This window comes from Antennarius striatus, chromosome 5 (assembly GCF_040054535.1).
Source record: "Antennarius striatus isolate MH-2024 chromosome 5, ASM4005453v1, whole genome shotgun sequence".
Lineage (NCBI taxonomy): Eukaryota > Metazoa > Chordata > Actinopteri > Lophiiformes > Antennariidae > Antennarius > Antennarius striatus.
The window spans coordinates 25,448,953-25,473,070 of record NC_090780.1 but is presented as its reverse complement, the minus strand read 5'-3'; the positions used below and the strand labels follow the sequence as shown (position 1 = coordinate 25,473,070).

The 24,118-nt window shown below is 47.0% G+C and overlaps 3 protein-coding genes and 1 non-coding gene across 6 annotated transcripts; 1 reads left to right on the top strand and 3 right to left on the bottom strand.

Moving 5' to 3' along the window:
• The first annotated feature begins 219 nt into the window (after positions 1-219).
• On the top strand, positions 220-3,963 carry slc2a10 (solute carrier family 2 member 10). Of its 2 annotated transcripts, none has more exons than XM_068315440.1 (6): positions 220-321; positions 946-990; positions 1,378-2,595; positions 2,682-2,804; positions 2,991-3,126; positions 3,777-3,963. In XM_068315440.1, exons 2-6 carry the CDS (start codon positions 978-980, stop codon positions 3,880-3,882), a joined length of 1,596 nt encoding a protein of 531 aa, XP_068171541.1. In that variant the 5' UTR covers positions 220-321; positions 946-977; the 3' UTR covers positions 3,883-3,963. The 2 variants fall into 2 exon arrangements, with proteins under 2 accessions (XP_068171541.1, XP_068171542.1); XM_068315441.1 differs by having other exon boundaries at positions 2,991-3,135.
• A 501-nt stretch (positions 3,964-4,464) lies between these two features.
• LOC137595462 (casein kinase II subunit alpha) lies at positions 4,465-11,395 on the bottom strand. The gene is made up of 13 exons (XM_068315594.1): positions 11,262-11,395; positions 9,506-9,811; positions 9,306-9,417; positions 9,122-9,223; positions 8,074-8,124; positions 7,787-7,846; positions 7,576-7,659; positions 7,247-7,357; positions 6,564-6,665; positions 6,297-6,397; positions 6,078-6,226; positions 5,915-6,004; positions 4,465-5,498 (listed from the first exon to the last, which is right to left on the bottom strand). The coding sequence occupies exons 2-13, from the start codon at positions 9,604-9,606 to the stop codon at positions 5,380-5,382; spliced, it is 1,182 nt and encodes a 393-aa protein (XP_068171695.1). The 5' UTR covers positions 9,607-9,811; positions 11,262-11,395; the 3' UTR covers positions 4,465-5,379.
• Positions 7,898-8,033, bottom strand: LOC137596041 (small nucleolar RNA SNORA57). The gene has a single exon (XR_011035505.1). It is a non-coding gene; the product is annotated as a small nucleolar RNA SNORA57 (small nucleolar RNA).
• A 3,751-nt stretch (positions 11,396-15,146) lies between the features above and the next one.
• On the bottom strand, positions 15,147-19,352 carry LOC137595427 (transcription factor 15-like). 2 transcript variants are annotated; one of them, XR_011035434.1, is made up of 3 exons: positions 18,690-19,352; positions 17,850-17,989; positions 15,147-15,742 (listed from the first exon to the last, which is right to left on the bottom strand). XR_011035434.1 is itself a non-coding variant. In XM_068315530.1 (2 exons), exons 1-2 carry the CDS (start codon positions 19,161-19,163, stop codon positions 17,927-17,929), a joined length of 537 nt encoding a protein of 178 aa, XP_068171631.1. In that variant the 5' UTR covers positions 19,164-19,351; the 3' UTR covers positions 17,191-17,926. The 2 variants fall into 2 exon arrangements, 1 of the variants encoding a protein (XP_068171631.1); XM_068315530.1 differs by lacking the exon at positions 15,147-15,742 and having other exon boundaries at positions 17,191-17,989; positions 18,690-19,351.
• Positions 19,353-24,118: the final 4,766 nt, after the last annotated feature.

The following is a 24,118-nucleotide window of genomic DNA, read 5'->3' as shown; positions in this document are numbered from 1 at the left end:
AATATTCAACAATTCGTTGATTTTATTACTGAAATCATGAATTTAATTAATTTAATTTAATTAATTTAATTTAATTTAATAACACGGAACTGTTTATATAATTCATACATGATGAACGGCCCTGAAGCTCCCCGCCCCTTTAACTGGGGCTCCAGGCGGGTCTCCGGCCGGTGATTGGCTCCCGGGAGCCGGGGATAGTTGTCGACATGTGACGTGGAAACTTTTCCAAAAACTTTTCTCCTCCTGCCACGTCGTTCCAAGTCGGTGAAGGAGCAGAAAAACCGGCGGGAGCATCTCGGTGTGACCCGGCAGCTGTCCGCGGTGAGTCCGTCTCCCTCCTACCGGGTTCCGGTAAACTTTTAACCGCGTTAATCCGGTTCTTCATCCACTCAAGAATGATGAAGAACCAGAACGAACTTCCTGATCTGCTGCACAAAGGAGTCAGAAGTTCCTCCATGATCTGAAACAACATTCAGCAAAATGACAAAGAAATGGTTCAAATGAGTTCAGGTTTGATATATTCAGTCAGGATGGAGAGAAAAACTTTTAAATCAATCAAACAACCAATTGGTAGCTGATCAATTCAAATTTATCAATACTGTAATCTGGATCGAACTCCAAAATGTGAGGTCTCTTCTTCTTGGACACCCTCCTGTCACTCACTCCAACATAGATAAACTGTCAGGTAGTTTTAGTATGATCCTGACAAACAAACAAACAAACAAACAAACAAACAGTCATAGGATCAAACAACAGGAAATGTGATTTCCCGCTGACACAATCCTGCTGATCGCTGTGTGGTCGAGGGTTTCGTCGAGTGTAATGAAATCAGGGGCAATCAACAGGATGGTTACCATGGCGACGGGCAGCAACAGCCTCTTGTTTAGCATCCCTGTGATGTCCCGGAGTTTGAACGTTTCATGTTGTGCTCGTTGTTTTTTACAGACGACATCGTTCCAGATCAACATGTGAGCTGGATGGAAGCCATGGGTGAGTTTTTATTGATTATTGATCAGAAACATTCAGATTAACAAAGAAAGAAAGAGTTCAGTCTGACACGGATGGATGTCGGAAGTGGAAAAACCTCCAGATGGATCGGATGTGTAAGAAAAGAGAGACAGTGGTGAGGACAGCTGTGGTGGACGGATCAGAGACAGTGATGATGGGTTAGAGACAGTGGTGACAGATTAGAGACAGTGGTGACAGATTAGAGACAGTGGTGACAGATTAGAGACAGTGGTGACAGATTAGAGACAGTGGTGACAGATTAGAGACAATGGTGACAGATTAGAGACAGTGGTGACAGATTAGAGACAGTGGTGAGGACAGCCATGACCGTGTCCTCTCTCGAGGTGACCCCTCTGATTGTTTCTCCAGGTTGCTCCACCCTCCTGCTGGCCGCTGTGGTGTCCACAGTGGGGGGTCTGGTCTTCGGATACGAGTTGGGCATCATCTCTGGAGCGCTGCTGCAGCTCAAGGCGGCGTTCAGCCTGTCGTGCGTCCAGCAGGAGGCGCTGGTGAGCTCTCTGCTGGTGGGGGCTCTGCTGGCCTCCATTGTGGGCGGATACCTGATCGACCACCAGGGCCGCAGAAAGTCCATCCTCCTCAGCAACGTCCTGATCCTGATTGGGAGCCTGGTCCTGCTGGTCAGCTCCTACTATGCCCTGGTGGTGGGACGGATCATCGTGGGCTTCGCCATGTGCATATCCTCCATGTCCTGCTGCATCTTCGTGTCGGAGATGGTGGCCCCGGACCGTAGGGGCTTCCTGGTCACTCTATACGAAACTGGGATCACCGTGGGCATCCTGACCGCCTACACCATCAACTACCTCCTGTCCGATATCAACGGCGGATGGAAGTGGATGTTCGGATTAGCCGTGGTTCCGACGTTGCTGCAGCTGGCGTGTATTTGGTTCCTTCCGTCCGGACCAGAGGAACCGGACAGAAACCAGGAGGGCAACAACCCAAACATCAGCGCCGGCGTAGAAAGCAAGAGCGTTCCCTTCAGCATGATGTTCCACAGTAGAGACAATATGAGGACCAGGACCGCCATCGGCCTCGGTCTGGTCCTGTTCCAGCAGTTCACGGGCCAGCCCAACGTGCTCTTCTACGCCTCCACCCTGTTCCACTCGGTGGGGTTCCAGAGCGACGCCTCGGCGGTGCTGGCCTCCGTGGGCCTGGGGTTGGTCAAAGTGATCGTCACCCTGACCTCCATGGTGTTTTCAGACAGGGTGGGGAGGAGGCCTCTACTCATCGGCGGGTGTTCTGTCATGGCGCTGAGTCTGATCACCATCGCCATCCTCGGAGGACATTCTGCAACAAACGCCAAGAGGCCTTGCGATTCGGAAGACTTTGGCATCAACGGAACGGATCTACCTCATTGGCCTGTGGTCAACGGGTCGCTTTTCGACACTCCTCAGAACCAGAGCCTAGTGTTCCTAACAAACAACACGCCAGGTGGAGACGGTGGACGGCCTCAACCATCGGACACCCCCCCGGCGCCTTCCAGTGGCGACCCCGGCACGGTGGCCAACTGGGTGATCCTGGTGTGCATGATGGCGGTCGTCAGCGCGTACTCCTTCGGATTCGGACCGAGTTTGTATTTTCTTGTCTTGAACCAGTCTCTTACCTGATGTGGAGCTTTTCCAGGGATAAACTGAAGCGGTTCCGTGTCTCTCCAGTGACCTGGCTGCTCCTCAGTGAAATATTTCCCACCGCCATCAGGGGGAGGGCATTTGCGTTCACCAACTGCTTCAACTGGGCCGCACACCTTCTGGTCACCTTCACCTTCCTGAACCTCATCAGTGAGTTTCCCGACGCCCTTTTCCCAGTGGGGACTGGGATCAGTGGGGGTGGGATACACTCCCCGATTATCCCTGGACGCTAAGTCTGGAGGTTTAGCAAAAAGTCTTGAGTATTAAAATGTGTTTGGAGCCTGTTTTAGTGAAGAACTTTAGATCTTTATTTGCTGTGGCGTTCTCGTCCTACAGATTCCATCGGAGTTTCCGGGACTTTCCTTCTTTACGGTTTGGCCTCTCTGGCCGCCGTTGGGTTCTTCTACTTCCTGCTGCCAGAGACCAAAGGAAAGACTCTGGAGGAAATCGACAAGGAGTTGCGCTCCAACAGGTAGGACAGGTCAGTTCGTACACACAACCACAACAAAGACCGTAGATCAAGAGCAAGGAGACTAAACTGTCCATATACTGGATATATCTAGAGATGGTTACAGTGCCTTGCAAAAGTATTTGCCCCCCCATGTTGAATAAATTTGGAACCAAATTTATTCAACATTTTTATATTGTGTGCAAATAAACTAAAAGTAGGATGTACAGAAGTATTGGCCCCCTGTTCTCTCAGCTCAGCCAAACGACTCCAGAAGTTCCCCTGAACGATCCCGTGGCGACCCAAATGACTAACAATGACAGAGTTCACCTGTGTGTCATTTGGTCTCACATTTGCATGTCCTACTTTTCAGTTTTTTATCTGTAAACACAATATAATGAATAAATTTGGTTCCACTTCACCATTGTGTCTCACATGTTGATTCTTGAAAAGTATTTTCAGTTTGTTTTCTTAAAGCTTGAAGTCTGAAATGTAGCAAAATGTCAACAAGTTTTTTGGGGGCCAATACTTTGGCAAGGCACTGTATGAGCGTAGATCAACAGTCTATTGGTGGTGCTAACCAACGTGGGCCCTGAGGGCTCATCGTTAGTCTGAATAAATATTCCATTGATTGTTTCTGTCAGCTGATGTTTGTCTGTCAACTCGTCCTGCAGGTTATTCCACAGCGACAGCCGCTGCTGCTGGTTCTTCAGGGGGAACTCATCCCATCGGTACCAGAGAATCCTCTTTCAGGTCGCCAACGACGACGGGTTCCACTGACCCTACCACAAGGTTTTAATGTGTGTGCACTTTATACTGTATGTACAAAATATTGACATATTAAAGTCTTGATTTAATGACCTGGAAGCCTTCGTGTGAGTTCATGCCACTGATTGAGATTAGTTCCTAATCTCACTGTATTTTCCGCACTATAAGGCGAACCTGAAAGCCTTTAAGTTTCTCAAAAACTGAGTGTCCCTTATACAGAAAAAAGTTTTAAAATAGGCAAAATACAAACACTAGACGCTACATTTACCCATGGCTAACTAGGCCTGTTTATTTATGCCTGTATTTGTATACTCTTGATGGGTTATTACTCTATTTGGCGTTGGCGCTACTTTTTGTGTAGTGCAACACAAGTTAATCTCCCTGACTGAATCTCCTTGAGGGATCAATAAAGTTCTCTTGAGGGTGCGTTCAGTGTGGAAAATACTGTAATCTTATCTTTCCACATCTATAACTAACGGTCTTTTTAGCTTCTCTGAAAACCTTTCCCAATTTAAGTTTTAGTTGGAGAAGATACCGATTCACGTCTTCTAGGAAGTGAATCCGTCCGCCTCAACGCGACAAAGGAGTCGGATGTAGCCGATAAATAAAACACGTGTTTATTTACACAAATATCTTCAAATACTAGTCGTCTACATGAGGACATAAAAATATATACAGTGATGTAGGGACTCAAACGGTTCCGCTTTCAGGTGGATGTATACACAGATTTATTTGCATTTTTGGGTTTTGAAAAAACAAAAAAAAACTTTGCTATGTACAGCAGGGTCTAAAAGTTACTCTCAAAAATCTGGCACTAAAACACTGGGGAGGAACAAAAATAAAAAACTTTCAAGTGCTATTCGACGTGTCGCCACGATTCCCTCCAAAGGCGCCGGCGGATGATTCGCAGATCACGCCGCCGCGAGGATGGCCGGCTGAACGAAAGTGGGTGTGGTCAGACTCTTCTTCCAACCTGCGGAGTAAACTTTGGTTACGTCTTGAAAGCGATTCAAGAAAAGCCGCTTGGAAATATGTGGAGGCTTCCTGGAGAGCAGCGCGTGTGAGGAACCGTCTTTGAGACCCTGAACGAACCCGAAGCGGCTTCTCGACAGATCGGGAGTAAAAACGGACGTGGGAATCGTTGGCGGGTCGGACAGGAAGCTGGCGGTCTGGTGGGAGACGGGAGTTGAAGTGATTGCGTTTGCGAACGCCCGGAGCGAAGATCAGCACCGAACACAGAACGCCGTCCTGGGGAGGCGGGGTTAAACGTCGTCGTCAGGTTTTCCATGATTCTGCAATAAACTGTCACAGGACGCGCTCCTGATTGGTCCTGCTGGTCGACGCCCCCTCAGAACGTATTCACACACAGCTCGCGGGGGGAAAAGAAAGGAACACGTATGTTTCAGGTACACGGAACAATCATTTCAGGCTAATGCCATCATTCCAGGAGAGACGGGGGGGGTGGGGGTGGGGACACGTCCACGTGAGGCGCCATCACGCTGGGGGGCATCACTGCGGAGCACCGGCTGCGGCAGGTACCGGGGAGCTCAGGGCGTTGGTGGCGGCGGACAGGACTGGCGAGCCGGTGAGCGGTCCCAGGGCAGTGGAGGCTGGCAAGGCGGAGATACCTGGAAGAGGGCGGGGCAGAGACGAGTCAGAGGTGGAGCCAGCGAGATGCAGGTGTGAATTTAACTTTTTTAAGTCTAAACCAGGAAGTAACTGCCAGAAAAAGTTTCATTTTTCAAAAATAAAGTCTTTTGGAATTTTCCTTTTTTAAAAAAAATTAATTTACTTTGGGGAATTTATCCCAAATTTTTTTGGAAAAAAATAAAAATAAATTTGTATATATGAGCTTTAATTTGTGTAATTTTTTCAGGAAAAAAAATGTCAAATTTATGATTTAGAAGTATAAAATTAATTTCAGGGGTTAATTCTCGACAGAAATAAAACATGAAGCAAATTTGAGGATTTTTGGGAACCAATCAATAGATTTCAGGTAAACAAACCCGACCTGGACCGGGGTGGTGTGGGGGCGGAGCCTTACCGGTGATCATGCTAGCTGTGCTAACAGCCGTGTTCCCGCTGGGCAGGCTGACTGATCCGGCCACACGGGACTGATCCTTCACTATCGGGACTGGAAGCACAAGAACACGTGAGCGGAGGCGTCGTTTCCACGGAAACCACTCTGCTGCTTCAGCACGTCTTACAGAAGTACGGGTGATCCATGGCTTCTCTTGCCGTCAGCCGCGCCTGGTGGTCGTAGCGCAGCAGCTTGTCCAGGAAGTCCAGCGCCTCGGGGCTGACCAGGTGTTGGTTCTCGCTGTGGACGAAACGCTCCCACCGCTTACGGGAATGCCTGAGGGGGAGGATTCCATCAGACCAGACACCACCACCATCATCACCACAGTGTGACGACAGGAAGTCACCTTCCCAGGATGTCGTTGAAGCGCGGCTCCAGCTCGATGTTGTACTTGTCGATGTAGTCGTAGAGATCCTCGGTGCCCAGAACCTTCGCTATTCTCACCAGCTGAGGGAGAAACGAGCAGAACCTTCAGCGCTTCCGCACCATCGAAGAGTTTTTCCCGCCACTAGAGAGTGGGCGGTTCCTTTTCTACGCCGTCAGTCGACCTCTGAGGTTTAACTGTGTAAATAAAATAGTCCCAGGGGCTGATGGGAGAAATCCTTTGGTTTACCTGGTCGTAGTTGTCGTGACCGTGGAAGAAGGGCTCTTTCCTGAAGATCATGCTCGCCAACATGCAGCCCAGACTCCACATATCCAGACTGTAGTCGTACATCTGAAACACACACACACACACCTGAATACTATATGCTTATAATTCTGTGACACAATCTGAATATGCAGCTGACGACAGACACGGAGCTCTTCCTGCATCATGTGACCTTGTCAGCGGTGAAGATGGATGGAGGAGGTTCTTCATCACCAGGAGCCCATAAAGCGGACGTTCTGACAGTTTAACAGTCTTATAATCATAAATTCAGCTAATAGATGTAATCATGAGGTCATAAATCAAAAAGCTGGTTAACGAGGAGCAGAGGTGGAGAAACGCGAGCGTTACCCATCAAACCTCATGACTGCACAACCATCAGTGTGGGAGGACCATCGCTGTCGATCCAGGATACACACACACACACACGAGAAAATGACGAACACACCAAGAAAGGAGGGCTCAACGATCGAACACAGCCAACATTCACTGAGGCCAGACGTCTCGTCTGTTCACTTTTACAAGAATGTTTCACACGTCTTTGTTTGGAAGGAATGCAGCCGAACAACGGAGAGGGTGGGGCCCGAAGAAGAGCTGGTGTTTCATTAAAGACAACACACACACACACACACACAGATTCGACCTCGTACCTGATAATCCACCAGGAGCTCGGGGCCCTTGAAGTAGCGAGACGCCACCCGGACGTTGTACTCCTGCCCCGGGTGGTAGAACTCAGCCAGACCCCAGTCGATGAGGCGGAGCTAAAGAGAAAGGAAGCAATTAGCGGAAGGACGGGCCAACGACGGCCCTGGGGCCGAGTGCGGCCCATGAAGATCAGTAATCCGGCCCTCCAAATGTTTTTCAAATCATAATAAATTTTATGAAATAAATGCAATTGTAAAATGTTTTTATGTTAATCCTTAGAGAAAGAAAACGCTGATAAACGTCTGTCATAGAGCTCAGACTGTCTGCGACTCACCTTACGGTGTTCGTGGTCGATCATCACGTTATGCGGCTTCACGTCTCTGTGCATGATCCCCATGCTGTGGCAGTAATCCAGCGCCTGCAGACACGCGTGTAAAAGAAAAGGCCAGGAAGTCAGGGGCAAACTCCAACGCCCCCCACCCCGTCAGGACGTTGAGAGGCCACCGTTCCTGATGTGACAGGAAGTCGCACCCTGGAGGACTCACCTTGAGGATCTCGTACATGTAGAACCGGATGTCGTAATCAGTCAGCGTCTGATAAAGTTGCTGCGGACCGAAACGAAAGCGGTTAGCTCAGATTAAAGCGGCGACCGGTGGGAATGTTCCAGCGATTGAGGATAGAACCAGACGACGGGTGACCGTCTGGTACCGAAGACATAGCGCTGGACGTCATGTTCCTCCATCACATACACACACGTGTACGGGAAAACAACGAGTATGCCAAGAAAGGAGGGTTCAACACATTTACAGACAGGAGGGGGTTCGGTTCTCACCTTGAAGTCCGTGTTGTTCACGTGTTCAAAGACCAGGGCCGGCGTCCGGGACTGGAAACGAAGGTTGAGCGTTAAACAAGTTTTAATCTGTTTACAGAAGCTACACTCCAGCTAATCCTGACGTGAGCCGCGGCGCTACATCCACAGCACCGACTGACCGCGTAGCAACACCCAGAAAAACTAGGGCTGATTCTACAAACATTTAACAGCTGCTGCTGGTCAACAGCACTCAGTACTGATGAGAGGAAAACAGCCGTTCAGGGGCTTTAATGTCTGTAGAACCTTGAGATACGAGCTGATCGTCATACAAGTTATTTGAGATACGAGTCGTGCTTCAGGACAACACCGCTAGTCAGAGGATGAGTACAACACCAGTGAGACCGGATCTCTTTCTTGATGGTGGAGTGTAGACGTAGCTCGTGTGTTCTCATGACTTTTGTATTTCTTTTCATTATCGTTATGTAACACAAATATAAATAATTAAACACAGGTAACGTCTGTGTGTCTATTGGTTGATAAAAAGGATTTCTTTAAATAAGGTAGAGGGTTTGGGGCTGTTTTTATGAGACTGGAACAGATTTAAATGAGCTGAATATGAATTTCCCCTCCGGGGGGATAATTACTGATTATTAATATCATTATCATATTACGTAATAACAGGGATAATATCATTATCATGTTGTTTGACTTGGTAACTCAGTCACGGAACAGATTTAACTCTTATCTCGAGGTTCTCCTCTAGTTCTACATTCTAGTTTTAACTGGTTCGATCCAAACTGTTTTGTTTTGTCCGTCCTGAACCAGAGTTCTGATCTCCTCAGAGGAACGACGTGAACACAGACGTTGACCTACGACCTACGGCGAAGCCACAGCTGACTACGTACTTACTGACACGTACTTCCCTAACCCCAGTGAAATCGAGAAGCTCGTGCAGCTGGTGGGTTCATCACGCTATCGCCACGGTAACCAGATTCCAGAGAAACAGGTTGTGAGACACAAAGCAAGCCTCTGACTCGTGGCCGATCAATCAGGCGTTCCGGGGTCTTACCACGGGGTCCTTCACGATGTCGATGAGTGATATGATGTTAGGACCTCCGCGGAGGTTCTCCAAAATCTTGATCTCACGCTTGATCTTCTTTTTCTTCACAGGCTGAAGGGTAGATGATGAGTCAGCGTCGGGCAGACGGGATCAGAGTCACTGGCTCTGACTCCGCTCGTCTGCTCGGACTCACCTTGAGGATCTTCACCACCACCTTCTCGTTGTTGGTGATGTTGATCGCCTCGAACACCTCGCTGTATTTTCCGCGGCCGAGTTTCCGCACCAACTGGAAGTCATCCTGATTTCTGCGCAGGCAGAAGAACGGGAGTCAAACGTCAGCTGGGTTCCAGAGCAGCACGACGCCGACGCCGGGTGAGGATCAAAACGACTCACCCCCACTCGACCACGTGGGACTCGTAGTCCCAGTACTCCCTGGGCCGATGAGTGTTGACCTCGGTGTACACTCGAGCCCGGCTCGGCACGGGTCCTGACATGTCCGACAGCTTGGTGGAGTGGGTGGGAGCACCTTACCACAGCGGGGGGGGCAACCGGAGTGAAGGGGGAGGTGGGCGGGTGGGAGGGAGGGAGGAAGAAGAGGGAAGGTAGGGGACGGGGGGGCTAATTGCAACAGGGCAGGAGGGTTTGGGGGGGGATTTTACCTGAGGATGGGGGAGGGGCCGCTGGGGCACGGTGGGATTGCTAAAAAAGATGTTGGAAAAAGAAGGAAATTACAAATGAGTCAGTTTTACTACAGTATTTCCCACACTATAAGGCGGAAATAAACCATTCGTTGAAGGTGCGCCTTATAGTGCGGAAATACCTTTTTTCTTTTTTTGAAACAAATCATGAGTGTAACCACTCAGTTTAAAAACAGATTGGTCGTCCAATCCCAGGTGAGGCTCAGCTGCTGCACTTCCCATCACAAATAATTTTTTAAACCAGTTTCTCATGTCAGGATGCTAATTTAATGCCGAATATCCAACTCGTTTGGCTCAAAAATTAGTAAAACCGACTTTACCAGCCTTGAACGTTACAGGCACAGGATGGAGAACACGTCTACAGACACGTACGAACTGGAAAATTAATTTTTTTAATTATTTAACTTAATTCAGTTAAGTCAATAATTCAGTTCACCATTAATACTTCGATGACATTAACGAGTCAGAACGCCTAAAGGCTACTTCCTGTGACTTTGTGCTCTCTAAGACAGACCTGTCAAACATTACAATAATCCGTGACGTCACACAGGAACAGGAACAACCAGGTGACACCTTTATTGACCAATACTTCGACATGTGACGTGAACTGCGCATGTCTGCTGTCCGCGGCTCGTTCCGGCTGCAGCGTTAGCCGTTAGTCTGCTGGCGCTACTTGGATTGCTAACTAATCTATTAGTTATTACTGACCAGAGGATTAACAGAAAGACAGAAATTACCTCCATCATGTAAAGCTATCCAGTGCTAGCTAACAAGCTAACTCCCACATCTCGTTTAACTAACATCGCACTAACGATACTATCGATTATCGTAACGCAAAGCCTTCTGACTTTAACAAAATACAAGAGAATGTGCTTTTAATAAAAGACATTATAATTAATAATTAAATGTTTATAATCCACAAAGACAGCATCAAAGGAAGCGATCGTCGCTTTCAGTCAGCACACTAGCTAGCTCTCTAAAGCGCGACTACATTTAATGGATATGTTATCAATAATTATTTAAAATATTATTTTTGTGTAAAAAGGAACCAACCTGTTTATAAAAAGGCACGCAAAATGCGTATTTAAATGTTACTATCAATATAAATCAGCGATGCGGTTCTAGAGGAATCCTGCGACATTCGCAACATTTACATTAGCATTCGCTTAAGAACAAAAGATTAAACCTTAACTAAAAGGAAGACTTTTGATTTAAATTATTCATAGAATATTTATTTATTCAAAACTAACGCAGCTGTTAGCTGGTCAGCTAACTAGATCATCCGAACGGAATGACTTTCCGGAGGAGCTAAAGCTGCTGCTAACTTATCGGCGCTAGGCGGGCCCCGAGGTGCTAGCTTGCTAACATTAGCATGGTAACCATTATCACCTGCTACTTCCGGAACAGGGAGAGCGTGACTTAGCGGGAGAGAAACCGGAGCAGATATTTACCCCCCGATCGATTCGGTGACCGAACAGCTTCCCAGTGCGCCGAGTTTCGTCAACCGGAGTGTCCTCTCCTCCCTCCGTCGCCGGTGTGGCCGCGCCAGTGTGTGATTTCTGCTGTCTCAGAGACAATATGGCCGACCGCCGCCGCCTACGTCTCCCAGCACTGCGACGGGAGCCGCGGAGGGACAAACCAGTCAATTAACGCGAAGCTTTAAATTAACATCCTCAATAACAGATAAATTCAGTCAATGCCTCTTTTATTTAAAAACAGATAAACCTGACTCACTATCTTTATTTTAAATATTTTTATGAGGAATAAACATTTTTATGCGTATTTTTATTAAACTAGTAATATTCTTGACCCACCCAGGCAAAAAAACCCATTTAAATTAACATCATAAAAGTATTTAATTAAAACCATAGTGTTTTTTTATTATATAAAATTTTATAAATAAACATTTTTTTTATTTGATATTTTATGAAATGAAGTTCATTTATTTCACAATTAATCTCTAGTAGAGGTAAAGGAAGGTAAAGTGTTTTGTCAAATCGATCTGGATTTTTTAACATGTCCGAGAGGGGGCGCCAAAACACTCCAACAACACAAACAGCTCCTCCCTGCTGCACGGAGTAATTAGAACGCTACACAAAAATATGACACACGTAGAATATTCCAATATAGGAAAGATATTGGCTAATTCATACAGTTTCTAAACCTCTTTAAATAATTTCCTGAATCATGATAGCTGTATTTCATTTATGTAAAAACATAATTTGCTGAATTGAAGCCCCACATCAATGAAAGCACTACTTTCATTGTTGAGGCCCCAACTTTATTTGTGTGTGAAGGTTAATAAAACACTATCATGATGTTGTCATGGTAATGTTTTACCTTGATCTATGCCAGGATACATTAATTAATAGCACTTAATATACTTTTTTTTCCATATGGGTTTGACTAAAAATTTCCCACTGTGGGACAATAAAGGATTATGTTATTTTTCTTATATTATTTTATCTTAATATCTGATTCTTTCTGCTTTGATATTTGCATCATAATCCAAGAATTTTGTTAAAAAAATTCAAAACAGGCAGAGATAAAGAGGTGACATATTTTCATCCTTGCGTCATGCTTGGAAATAAAAAAACATGGCCGGGTTTCATCTCAGGTTTACTGCATCGACCATAAATCATGATCAAATTAAATTCATCTGTCACGGCGGTGTGGAACTTGGAGCCGGAGCGGCGCTCATTCCTCTCGGCCACACAGCGGCGGGTCGAGGAGGTTGTGGAGGGCAGCAGCTTTCTGTCAGCCAGACCATTCATTGTGCTCTTTGGTGCCTTGATTGAGGATATCCTCTAAACAATTGCTGTGGGTGTTGAAAGTAGTTCAAAGTTTTCAGGCATATATCACATGATGCCTCCCATCCATCTCCCAGTTACAAGAGGCTCCAAGCGCTGAACAATTGCATTTATTATCCCCGAGACCATTCCTCAAGTCTTAGAATAACGTAGATCGGCAAGCTTCCTTGTATTTAGCAAAGTTTTTCCCATGCAGTGTCACCATTTAATAAATGTTGCTTTTGTTTTCTGGCTCCAGGGGACAGTTACCTCCTAAATATCGCCGTCAAACTCGGCCTACCTGCGATTACTCTGCTGCAAACTTCTGGGTTGAGGGGAAGGTCACAGAGAAGCTAAATGATAGCTTTGGAAAAAAAGTGATATATTCTCCCCCATGCACTGAAGAATCGGCGTTATTGTTTGAAAAAGCCGTTCAGGTTGATAAATGTCCGGCTCGCGTTTCAACATCGCGTTTCAGGGTGAAGAAAAGCGCCGCCGCCGAGGCTTTTTGAGGTGACAGCCGAGGAAGTCTGCCTCCTTCCTCCGTCAGAGCGCTCCGCGTCAACGTGTTGTGGTATTATTTTGACAAAAGGAGAAACGAGGGCTCACATTATTCACCTTTCACCTCGGCATTATGGACCGCCGCCCTACGCCAGAGCGTAGGAGCGCGAGCCAAGACCAGAGCAATCAGAGCCCTGCCCAGGTGGAATGATATTGTCTTGAATGCCTCGGGCCATTCCGCCACTTCCTCCCAATGCATGCTGGGAAACAACAGTCCTAAGTGTGTCACAACAACATCAGCCACGCAGAACCGATGCACAATCAAACGTTGGCTGGACTCGATAAATACTGGGTCCAGCAAACCTATGAGACACAGGTATGTCTCATAGTTTAAACGTTTTCCATAGCTACTCTTAAAATTCTCATCTTAAAGTTTTCCCAAAACGTTTTCTGTAAAAAAAATTTCCGTCGCCCAATGTCAATCAGAACTGATGCCCAATCAAACGTTGGCTGGACCGAACTGGACATTAGAGGGGGTATTATTTGCATCTTTGCTAAGTATCATACTTAGATGTACTGTATGTCTCCTGTTTTTAACAGTGTCCAACCCTAGATAGTCTAAAAATTTTCATCTTAAAGTTTTCCCGAAAAGTTTTCCAGGAATTTTTTTCCGTCACACAATCTTTACAAAACAGACCATCGACAACCTGAACAGATATGCAGTCGTATCCGCGTTCCGTTCCACACTCAGGCTGTGGCTGACCCACTTAATGCCTGTTTGGCTGCTGAAGATTGGGTTGCTCCCAACTCTCCCACTCCACCCATCAATGGAAAACAAAAAAAAAAACAAAAAAAAAAGTCGGAATCGCCGTCCCATAAAAGGGCCCGCAGCGCATGTCCGCCGGTGATTGCCTCGTCCGACGGGGTTGAACAAGAGGCAGCGGGGTGGAGGGTGGGAGGTGTTCGCCCCTGTCAAACGCTTGAGCTACGGCACCATAAGGGTCTGTTTAGGTCTGAATGTGGTGGAGGGGAACTGTACTGCGATCTCAGTCCTCCCTATTTGCCCCTTGGTATCCTCCGCTAATGCGTACCAGATGGGGCTGCAGACCGGGAACGCTCCACTCAGGACTTTGACACATTAATTTACATTCGGATGGAACTTTAGACTGTCCTGTGGAGGGAATATCACTAACGTTAATAAGAAACCAGACCGCTCGCAGGCTTTTGCTTCATGCCTTTGACTTTCGATTTTCCACCCTCTATATTATCTCAATTTTTAGCTACCGTAGCTTTCTTTGGGGCATTGTTTCTACATGTACGTTTGGCTGTTTGTGCAGCGATTCAACCAGTTGTCACGTCTTAGATCCAAAAAAAGTCGACCATTTCGTCTATAGTCACTCGTACTATTTTTTGACAAGAATGATTGTGCGTTTCATGCAGGACTCAAACTCAGCATCATCCGAGCGCGTTGGGCCATCTGGGCCCGGATCGATGTCAGACCTGGCACCCACCCAGACCTCTGGGCCCCACAGGGACGGCCCCGACGGGGTCGAGCGCTCAGGCCTTTTCCTTCCTGTTCCTCTATGACATCTTCCTGCCTGAGGTGGCCTCTGGGAGCCGTTGAGCGGCGTTCCTCCGGGGGGCCGTGGAGCTGCAGGATAAGCTCACGCAGCAGCTTCTAATTAGGCCTCGGCCCCGACAGGTGGAGGGAAACCGGACCGTTCCGACGCTTTATGCAAGCGCTCAGATATTTGTGCCGCCCCCGGAGGGCTGACAGTGTTATAACTTTCTTCCAGAGGGGTGAACCTCCAGATATCATTCAGCTGTGATTTAAAGGATTCGCTCGAGTCGCAGTGGAGTGAAATGTTTCCGATCAGTGCATGATGGGAAAACTCCACTGCTAATTCAGGAATTCATAAATGAAGGATTAGATGCTACGTTCACATGTGCACAAATTCTTTCAACATGTACTTACAAACATTTAGCATATTTTTTTTAATGCAACAACACATTTCCTGTAAAAACTTTTGCAGGGTTGGGGGAGGGGCTTGTCTTGAGTTAGCTGCTAACCGCTTTTAGCTCAAAATTAGAATCTCTTGCTTTTTGCTCACCCATATAGTACACAACAAAACGTCACACCGCCATCTCGTTCTACCACCCTACCAACTTTCCGCATTTACATAGATGTCAATTTTGTGCTGTTGCTATCGCCCCCTACAGGCTGGGAGATGGAACAACAATTACGCGGCAGTTAAACTGGATAAGTACCGCGATAAAGGTGGTAGAGTGACTGATTGGAAGTTATCCAAAGCTGTTTAAATCAATACACTGGACTTTCAGAAAGTTTCTTGAAGACTTTTCACCTCTCATCAAAGAGGCTTCTTCAGTTCTGGCGGTGTCGAGTCTCTTAGCCGTAACTATAACCCCAAATCCATAAAGTTCATCAAATTCACAAAAGTGGGTGTGGTTCCAGGCAACAACATCAGGTAAGCCAATCAGAGGTGGAGTTGGGTGGCAGGACGACAGAAGCAGTCCATTAAAAGACGTTTCCCGTTTCCAGTCTTTGTGCTAAACCAAGCTAATCACGTCTTGGCTTTAGCATCGGATCAGGATGTGAGAATGGCACCAATCTTCTGGTACAACTGTAAGACAACAAGTAAGTGAGTTAATTAAAGTGTCAACTTATTCCTTAAACTCGCTTTTCAAGAAATGCCGCAGCTTTTACATTCATCAGTTGATTTCAGGACGAATAATCCGCTGCTTTCGGTGCTTCTGGCGATAAAAACACGGGTTTCTATCTGTTCCTCTTCTCGTTTCTCGTCCGTAACGACGCTGCCTTCTTACTGTGATCTACAGCATTAATTCATCAGCAGCTGTGTTTGTCTGGACACAGGGTGCTAGGTGATATTAGCTGTGACTGATCAACACCACATGTGGAGCTCACCCCGAGAGATTTACTACCAGAGCCGTCGTGGCAAAGATCAGCCCTCTGATTTCTGTATTTTCATGGATACCGGTCCCAAACGTCCAAAACTACAGTGTCATTAATGAGGAGGGAACGCTTCACGGAGGGAAACAAGACTGTTTAGTCGGTTGAGCACCAGAACACTAAAGCAAGACCTCATAACGCTGATTTTTGAGAAGCGCTAACGTCAAACTTTAAACTGGGCTTCCTCCTCTTACTGGCTCGGCTCCAGTAATGCGCTGCATTCCCTGATGGTCCCCATGAGTAATCATCAGTCATCACAATGGATCCAACAACACTCATTTGTGTCCTTCCTGTTTGGCCTCTACCTTTCCCAGAGTTCTCTCTGATTCATGCCTTCCTAACGGGCATGTTGCGTCCACCACCCCGACGGGTCGCTGGTCGGAACGGGACCATCTCCGTAGAAGAGATTGATTACTTCCTCTGGCATTATTGAGAATGAGAAGGTAAATTCTCTCTGGAAACCCCCCCGTAGGTTTCCTCCTCTGATTGGTTGCAGGCAGAACATCCCAGTAATGTTAAGTGGTTTGTTCTTTGGGGTCCAGCGGCCCCGATTCCTCCTGAACCCCCGATGAGGTCCCCAACCCAGAATGTCATCAGGAAGGGGATGCAGTTGCAGAAACTACTTCATTTGCAGCTTCACCCACTGATCTTTTAGCGTTAAAGGCTCAGTTCACGCCCCTAAAAAGTCCACTTTTACCTTTTACTTTATAAATCCAGAGAGAAATTACGAAATTCCAGCCGGTACCAGGTCCAAACGGGACTCCGGCTCTAGAGATAGACCGTTAGCCTATCAGCTCTAGAGGGATGTTGGACACACTGAAGGACGTTTGCTGTCTGATGCACAGATATCTGCATTAAAATGTTATTTCTTCACATTCTAGAGATCATTTCAGACTATTTCTAATTTTTTAAACCTGAATTATGAAGTTTTACCTAAAAAAAAACCTAAAAATTTAAAATAGTCTAACTTTGTGTAAATCTACAGACAGCAACAGGAACAGGTCATTCAGAATCATGAACTATATTTGCTGTATGTTATCAAAACCCCTATTTTAATACGTATTTACATTAAATGCAGAGAAGAAATACACAACAGCCATGTCTATGTAAAAATAAATTTAATTTCAGAGTAGATTACAACATATAATGAAAACCAAACAGCTTAGGGCCCCTTTACATCCTCTCACAGGTCAATCCTGAAGCTGCTCGGTTCGTTTGTGCGACGCGACGTGAACGTTTGTGGCCGTTTGTCCCATCAGGTTTTCACCCGTTCTGTCAGGAGATGACGCGTCTCTGACGCGCCTCAATCTGCACCTTCATGGATTTACATCTAATCTGTTCACAAAGACAGGAACTTACAGCCTTCGCTTTTAATTTGAATTTAACTGACAAACATGACCTTTTATTTCAATTTAAATCTCATTAAATGCATAAAAATGACTGTAAACCTGGTAATCCAAGGCAGTCAGTGGACATTCTGGTCTGCAGACTTCCAACTGCTGTAAACATGTTTTTTCTTCTTGCAAACAGAAATGAAAACCTCTCTCAAAGTTTGTCGTTGCTGCTAAAGTAAGATTTCCTCTCCACTCGGGTGGAGAAATAATCTGTTCCTGAACGATCAGACTGTTTTTCAGATGGAGTGAACCTCCCTGACCAGATAGCAGCGTTCCATTCCAACGTGAACACTTTCACAAGACTCCCCCCTGTGAGGTTTAGGGTAAAGGACCTGAATGGAAAGGTGTTGAGTTCTAATCTCATACCGAGCGACCAATGAGCCAAACCACCAGAGTCCAAAAAGCCTGGGATGCTTCCAGGAACGCTGAGCGGAGGTCCAATCTCACCGGCGACTCAGTCTCACGCTGCTTCCATGCATCTTCACACAGTCTCGTCTGTCTTTAACCTGTGAGCAGGAACAAAACCATAATAAGTGTAAAAATATTTAGAGTTCAGAGCAACAGCAAGTCGGTTCAGGATGGATAAAAACAAGGTTTCCTTAAAAGGATGTCTGAAAGATACGGCCTCTATAAATAAACTGAATCCCAGTGCAGAGATCCAGACGAGATGTTTTAGAACGAATTCTAACTCCACGTTTACTGGGAAGAATCCAGTAAAGCAGTCCAGTAAACACACACCATGAAAACAGGATTCAAAATGTTTCTTATTTATAGAATAAAATGCATTTTTCTCGTCCTAATATGGAATAAAACTCACCAATAAACAGCCTCACATTTAAACTACATTAACAGTAACCGACTCCTGCGTCCACAACACTCCTTCAGAACTGTTTGATTGGCTTCTGGCTTTACCGAATTTATTTTCATGCATTTATGTTTTACTTTTAAGACAAATTCAGGTACTTTTCATTTAATCCAGCTCAACTTTTGCAACCTGTTTGATTCTCCTTTTGGAACGGTTGCGCAGGAGTGACAGAAGCTCTGGAAAACAACTTTACGCACAGCGAAAGAGAGGAGTTTGTGGAATTAAAACTATATTTAAATTATTGACGTCGATTATTCCGCTTTGCTAGAAGGAAAGAAGCTTTAAAGGCAGTTTAAATCTGCCTCTATCTGCTTTTACGCGGAGGTTCGCTCTGTTTTTACCCCTTTCCGCTGGTTGCTGAGGCAGAATGTGCAGATCGCCCGGGGCTGTTTCCCTTCCCCGCTCCTCTTCACGTCCTTGTACACGGCGGTCAGACACGGCTGTCCGTCCTCCCTCCCGTCCCCGACCACCAGCACGTTGGCCAGGTGTGAGATGTAGCTGGACGCCAGGCGCAGCGTCTCTATCTTGGACAGTTTCCTGTCCACCGGCTCGGTGGGGATGAGCGTCCGCAGCGCCGTGAAGGCCGTGTTGACGTTCTGGGTCCGGTATCTCTCCCTGGCGTTGGCGGCGTTCCTCTGACGCACCCCCCCTCCGGACTCCAGCCGGTAGCCCTCCCCCGGAGCCCCGCAGCAGCCGTAGCCCTGGTCGGTGCTGCCGTCGCTCTCGCTGCGGTTCCCCTCCTCGTCGTCGGACACCAGCGTCAGGTCGTAGGTGAAGGGATGCGCGGACACCGGCCTCAGCATCGCGAAAGCCATCACCCGTGGGTCACGGAGGGAGAAGCAACCCCGCGTTGTTCCGTGGAAAACAGCTGCATGCGCGGACGCGCCGTGCGTAAAAGTCTCCGCAGCTCCGGGTGGCGCGAACTGATCCCAGTTTGTTTGGGCGCTTCCCAGCAGGATGATCCAGTCGGTGTGATATCTTCATACTGGGAGGGCTCTTATAACGGCTACAGTAGCCCTCAGCTGTGGGGAGGGGTGGGGCGCGACCAGGCCTCACGGACTCCAAAATGTGTTGCATGCGTCAGCTGATTATGGCGTCAACAGATTATTATCTGTGTGTTTACTATCAGTTTAAACTAAATGTATATAAAATATTCACTACATCTGGAGTCACCAGTTCAGGAAGAAACCAAACATCTACAAACCAGAAGCTCTGAGGCCAAGACGTCTCCATCTGTGAGGAAGATGAAGCTCAGGTGTTCCAAAAGGACGAAGATCCCAACCAGACGAATCCAACCAAGACCTGGTTCCAGAAGAAGAACCAGGATCGTTCTCGGCTGGAATCTATGGAATATCTCTGGAATATTCCACAAATGCAGGGAGCCATGAGGAATGGGAGAAGGTTGCTGTGCTGGAGTTGGGATCAGGTCTGCAGGAACCAGGATCTCTGGTCACCCAGGGTCTGATCAGTCAGTAAAAACAGACTTTAAGAATATTTAGCAGAAAGTTTTCTGTGCTATGAAGTAAAGTTTTGAATTGACACAGATTCTTCACCATCATTCACGACTTCCGTGCTCTGACGGCGCTCCAGGGCTTTTCCCACCTGTGGTCTCGTTTCCATCTGGATCTCCAGAAGGTCAGGACTTTGGAACTTCCACTCTGCTCTCCAACTTTGTTTCAAAATCTCCGAGTCAGCATTTCTCACCTTTTCTGAAGAAGTTTGACATTTGGTTTATGCAGAGCTATTTCCAAGAGGCGGGGTACACCCTGGAATCATCGCCAGCTCCTGACAACCACTCTGCGGCGATTTGGAGTCATCAGTTCACCTCAGAATCAGGTTTTTGGAGGTGGGAGGAACCCACTCAGACACAGGGAGAACACACAAACACCCCACAGGGAATCGAACCCGAAACCTCCCACCCAGTCCCACACCCTGCCCCCCCACCCCACCTAGAGAACATCAGCCGATGGCGTGACGTCGTTGGAGGTCATTATTAAACGTCTTTCCAGAGGGGTTAGACATTCATGCACATCATCAACTCATGCATCGAAATCATGAAACACAAGCTCCGCCCCCTGACCCCGGGGGGGGGAGGGCAGGTGGGCGGTCCTACAGTCGCCGCGTCCCAGTTTGTCTAATGGGTTAAGTGCTGTGGGTAAATAAACACCCAGCAGATGCTGGAGGTGATCGGGCTGAACTTTCTCTAAAGCAAATGGCTTCCAGAGGGAGGGGGTGGGGTGGCTGGAAAGGGAAGGGGGGGGTCATCAAAGGGCCTGTTTTTACAAACACATCAAACCCCTGCCCCCCCCCCAGCTCAGCTGCACCAACAACGGCGACCTGTGCGGAACCTGGTTCCACTCATAAAGCTGGACTCCCGGGGGCTTTACCACGCGCAGCCAGCGAGCAACACGACCCCCCCACCGCAGCACCACAGTTTGGAACCGTAAATACTTTAACCCCCCCATTCGACCCCTCAGCCCCTGCATCAACCTGAAGGAATGCCATTAAATGTCTGTTGAGGTGGTTAAAGCGCTAATGAAGTGTGTGGTGGGTGGGAAACGTGTCGGAGACGAGGTGAGGAAGACGAGGATGAAGGGATGATCTCATGGAAGGACGGAGGGGGAAACACCCGAGCCCACCAGGAAGTGGAAGACAGAAGACGAGGTGATTGATGGTTTTTCATTTTAATACAGACGTATTAGTAATAAAGACGTTTGTAGACACGCAGAGGCGGACCTGGAGACCCAACTCGCTCCGCTGGACGCTTGGAGCCGTCGGCCCGTCCGACAGCGTGAGGCGGCGAGACGATGAGTCGCGTTAGTCGACCGCTGGCAGAGAATGTGGTTTGATAATTTGACTCATCGGAAACAGCTGCAGAGAAACGTCCCTCCTTCCATCAGCAGCTGCTGGAGAGGCCCCAAAGAGTCATGCTGGGGTAGGCAGAGAACGGACCAGACGGGTAGGAGAACCTACAGCAGAACCTACAGCAGAACCTGGAGATGTGAGTTTAATCTGTTCTGTGACTGACCTCGTAAGTCAAACTTTTCTTCTGAATAATAATAATAACTCAAATCATTTGAATCCGTTCCAGCCTTGTAAAAAAGCCACAAACCCCTGAATTATGAAAAAACAGTTTTTTATCAACCAATAGAAATGCAGACTTTACCTGTGTCTAATTAATTATATATACGTTACTCCACCAACGAGAACGAGATCCGGTCTCACTGATGTCGTATCCATCCACAAACAGGTGGTAAAGAATGAGATCCGGTTTCAAGGTTCTACTTTATTTAAGTAAAGGTCTGTTAAAGGTAGTTAAAAAATCCATCATTTTATCTGGAGGTTGAGACCAAACCCCAACCTCTCGCCAAGTTTCAACCAACTGACCAACCAGAAACCAGCGCTAACCTTACTTCTATCCCTTGTGCTAACAGAAGCTATCGTGACTGTTGTGTTTTGCTGCCACAGAACCTCAGTGCCCGTTGGGTTATTCCTTTAGACTCTCAGTGAACCCAGAACACGATGAAACCTCCACCCGCTCTGACATCTACATCTCCTGTGGTAAATTAGTCATCGCTTCTCATCTGCAGCGACGCTTCTGTAGCCCCTGAACGGTAGCGGTGGTATTACCTTTCATCCGACCCTCCGAGCGACCTCAGATAAGATCTCATTTGCCCATCCTCCTCCCATCCCACCGTCCTCCTCCACTTTCTCCCCCGCTTTTTCCCCTCGTTTTCCCTCCCAAAGATCATCTTTCACTGCTCCTGACAGTCTGACTAACGGAGACAGGTGGGGTGACTTGTCAGGAAAAATTGCACAAATGGGTCGACTAGTCTTGTCCGTTTTGAGGAGCCTCCTTGGGATTTATCGTCTGGAGATGTTGTAGACTTTTCTTCAGAGACGACCCAACCGTCAGAGATCGATCCCCAACTCCAAACCCAAAGGTCAATTGTTCTTTGGAGTCTTTAAAGGTAACTCCAGGTTTTTACGGGACAGACTTCTAAAAGAAGCAGGTGTGTCTTAATCCTGGTGGGCGAACATTCCCCAAGGGACCTGCAAAGGCCCCCGGATAGAAGTCAAGTCACCCCTCAGTACAGGAAGTCGACTCACACGCAATGATTCATCTGGAGAAGCCCACCGCCGCTTCTGATGTCCAACAGACCGGCCCACGTCTGTCGGCTTCCTCCCCCCCAGAGTCACCTGGGACCCCGAGCAAAGGCCTCCGCAGGTCAATGAACTTTATCACATCGGAGGAATCCGTCCAACCGTGTCTGACGTGACGTAACAGACGAGGTCCGATAGAGGAGGCTATAAAAAGACTCTTCCGTTTGGGTCCCGGGGGTCCGGGGGGAAGCGGCGGTCACATCCTCCGTGTTGATTGGTCCGCCGGGTCGTCCCGCGATGCTCCTTTGTCTCTGGTGGAAGTCTGGTGATTGCAGTTGTGAGCAGTTGAATGTTGTTGCTTGTTACCATGGCTACGGGTTTCAGAGCAAAGCGAAGGACATAAAGTAGTCGAATGAGCAGCGGATCTAGTTTTTATGACTATATATTTATGCTTGGATACCGTTTGTCGTCATCTGGGCCGAGTTTAAATGAACTAAAATAAAAATTCAGTCGTTTTCTGAGTCCCTCAGAATCCAAAGAAACGTCGTCCGTCCCCGAGCGACCAGGAAACGACTGAATTAGCGTTAGTTTTAGTTAGTTTTAGTTAGGTTAACGAGCTTATAATTGTAGTAAGTACAAGTAAAATAAATTTAGTTGTTTTTTGAGTTCCTCAAAGATTGAAAGAAACTTCATCCGATCTTAAACGATCAGAAAAAAACGCCGAACAAATTTTCAGTTCTGGTTTAAATTCCCGACATAAAAGACGACACACAAGCATGAAAACGGAAATTAGGTTGGATTTGAACGCTGAAAATAGCCACGTCCAGCCTGCGGTCTACTGAGACACATTCTTCAGTTTCCCATGGGGGGGGGGGTTAATGTCAGGGGGCCATTGAGAGCTCAGCGCTCGTCTGGTCTGGACCAGAAGCCCAGTTCTCATGACACCTGACCCGGAGCACATCCTGTGGTCGGGCCACGGCGCTGCGATGTGATAGGCCGGGACCTCCTAAAATGGGCGTGGCTGCTGAAACACCCTGCTGTGCATTCTGGGATTTAAATGTTGGTGTTTGGACGCGTTTGTCCACTTTGGGCCCTGACCGCTCCTGCACTGGGGAGTTCTGATGGGGTTTATATGGGTGCGCCCTCTGCTGGCCAGGAGGGGGTACTGCACCGGGTGCAGGGTTTGATGAATCCAACACATGATCGGAAAAAAAAACAGTGAAAAAACAGTCAGTTTAAATAAAGTTTTCATCTTTCATCAGTCAAACATGACGATCAATCGTTATGATCAGTTTTATTGTCATCACCAAATCGATCAGACAGAGACGTATAGCTGGTCAGAAAACAGTTTGGCTTTTGTTTTCAACAAATTCCAATTCATCATGAATCCATGTCAATAAATCAATCAACAATAAATAAATAATCTTTGAAATTTTTGGCAAATAAATAGTGAATAAATAAATTAATAAATACAAGAAACATTTGAGGTAAATCAAGAGCTAGCTTTGCATATAAAATAACACTGACTTGTAAATTATTGCAATTTAATTTATATAAAAAAACCCAATATAAAATATTTTTTAATTTGACATCATCGGTGAAATTTTTTATGAATTCCACACAAGATTCCTGAATAAATTGAAGGTTATTGCTCATCAAAAAAGGC

Excerpts from the sequence above, each read along its gene's own strand:
- slc2a10 (XM_068315440.1), top strand. Across the intron at positions 2,596-2,681 it reads CTCCTTCGGATTCGGACCGA|TGACCTGGCTGCTCCTCAGT; the intron begins GTTTGTATTTTC and ends GTGTCTCTCCAG. Across the intron at positions 2,805-2,990 it reads CACCTTCCTGAACCTCATCA|ATTCCATCGGAGTTTCCGGG; the intron begins GTGAGTTTCCCG and ends CTCGTCCTACAG.
- LOC137595462 (XM_068315594.1), bottom strand. The coding sequence starts at position 9,606 with ATGTCAGGACCCGTGCCGAGCCGGGCTCGAGTGTACACCGAGGTCAAC. Across the intron at positions 9,418-9,505 it reads TCCCACGTGGTCGAGTGGGG|AAATCAGGATGACTTCCAGT; the intron begins GTGAGTCGTTTT and ends CTGCCTGCGCAG. Across the intron at positions 7,660-7,786 it reads ACATGTACGAGATCCTCAAG|GCGCTGGATTACTGCCACAG; the intron begins GTGAGTCCTCCA and ends GCGTGTCTGCAG.
- LOC137595427 (XM_068315530.1), bottom strand. The coding sequence starts at position 19,163 with ATGGCTTTCGCGATGCTGAGGCCGGTGTCCGCGCATCCCTTCACCTAC. Across the intron at positions 17,990-18,689 it reads TCAGCAACCAGCGGAAAGGG|GTTAAAGACAGACGAGACTG; the intron begins GTAAAAACAGAG and ends TCCTGCTCACAG.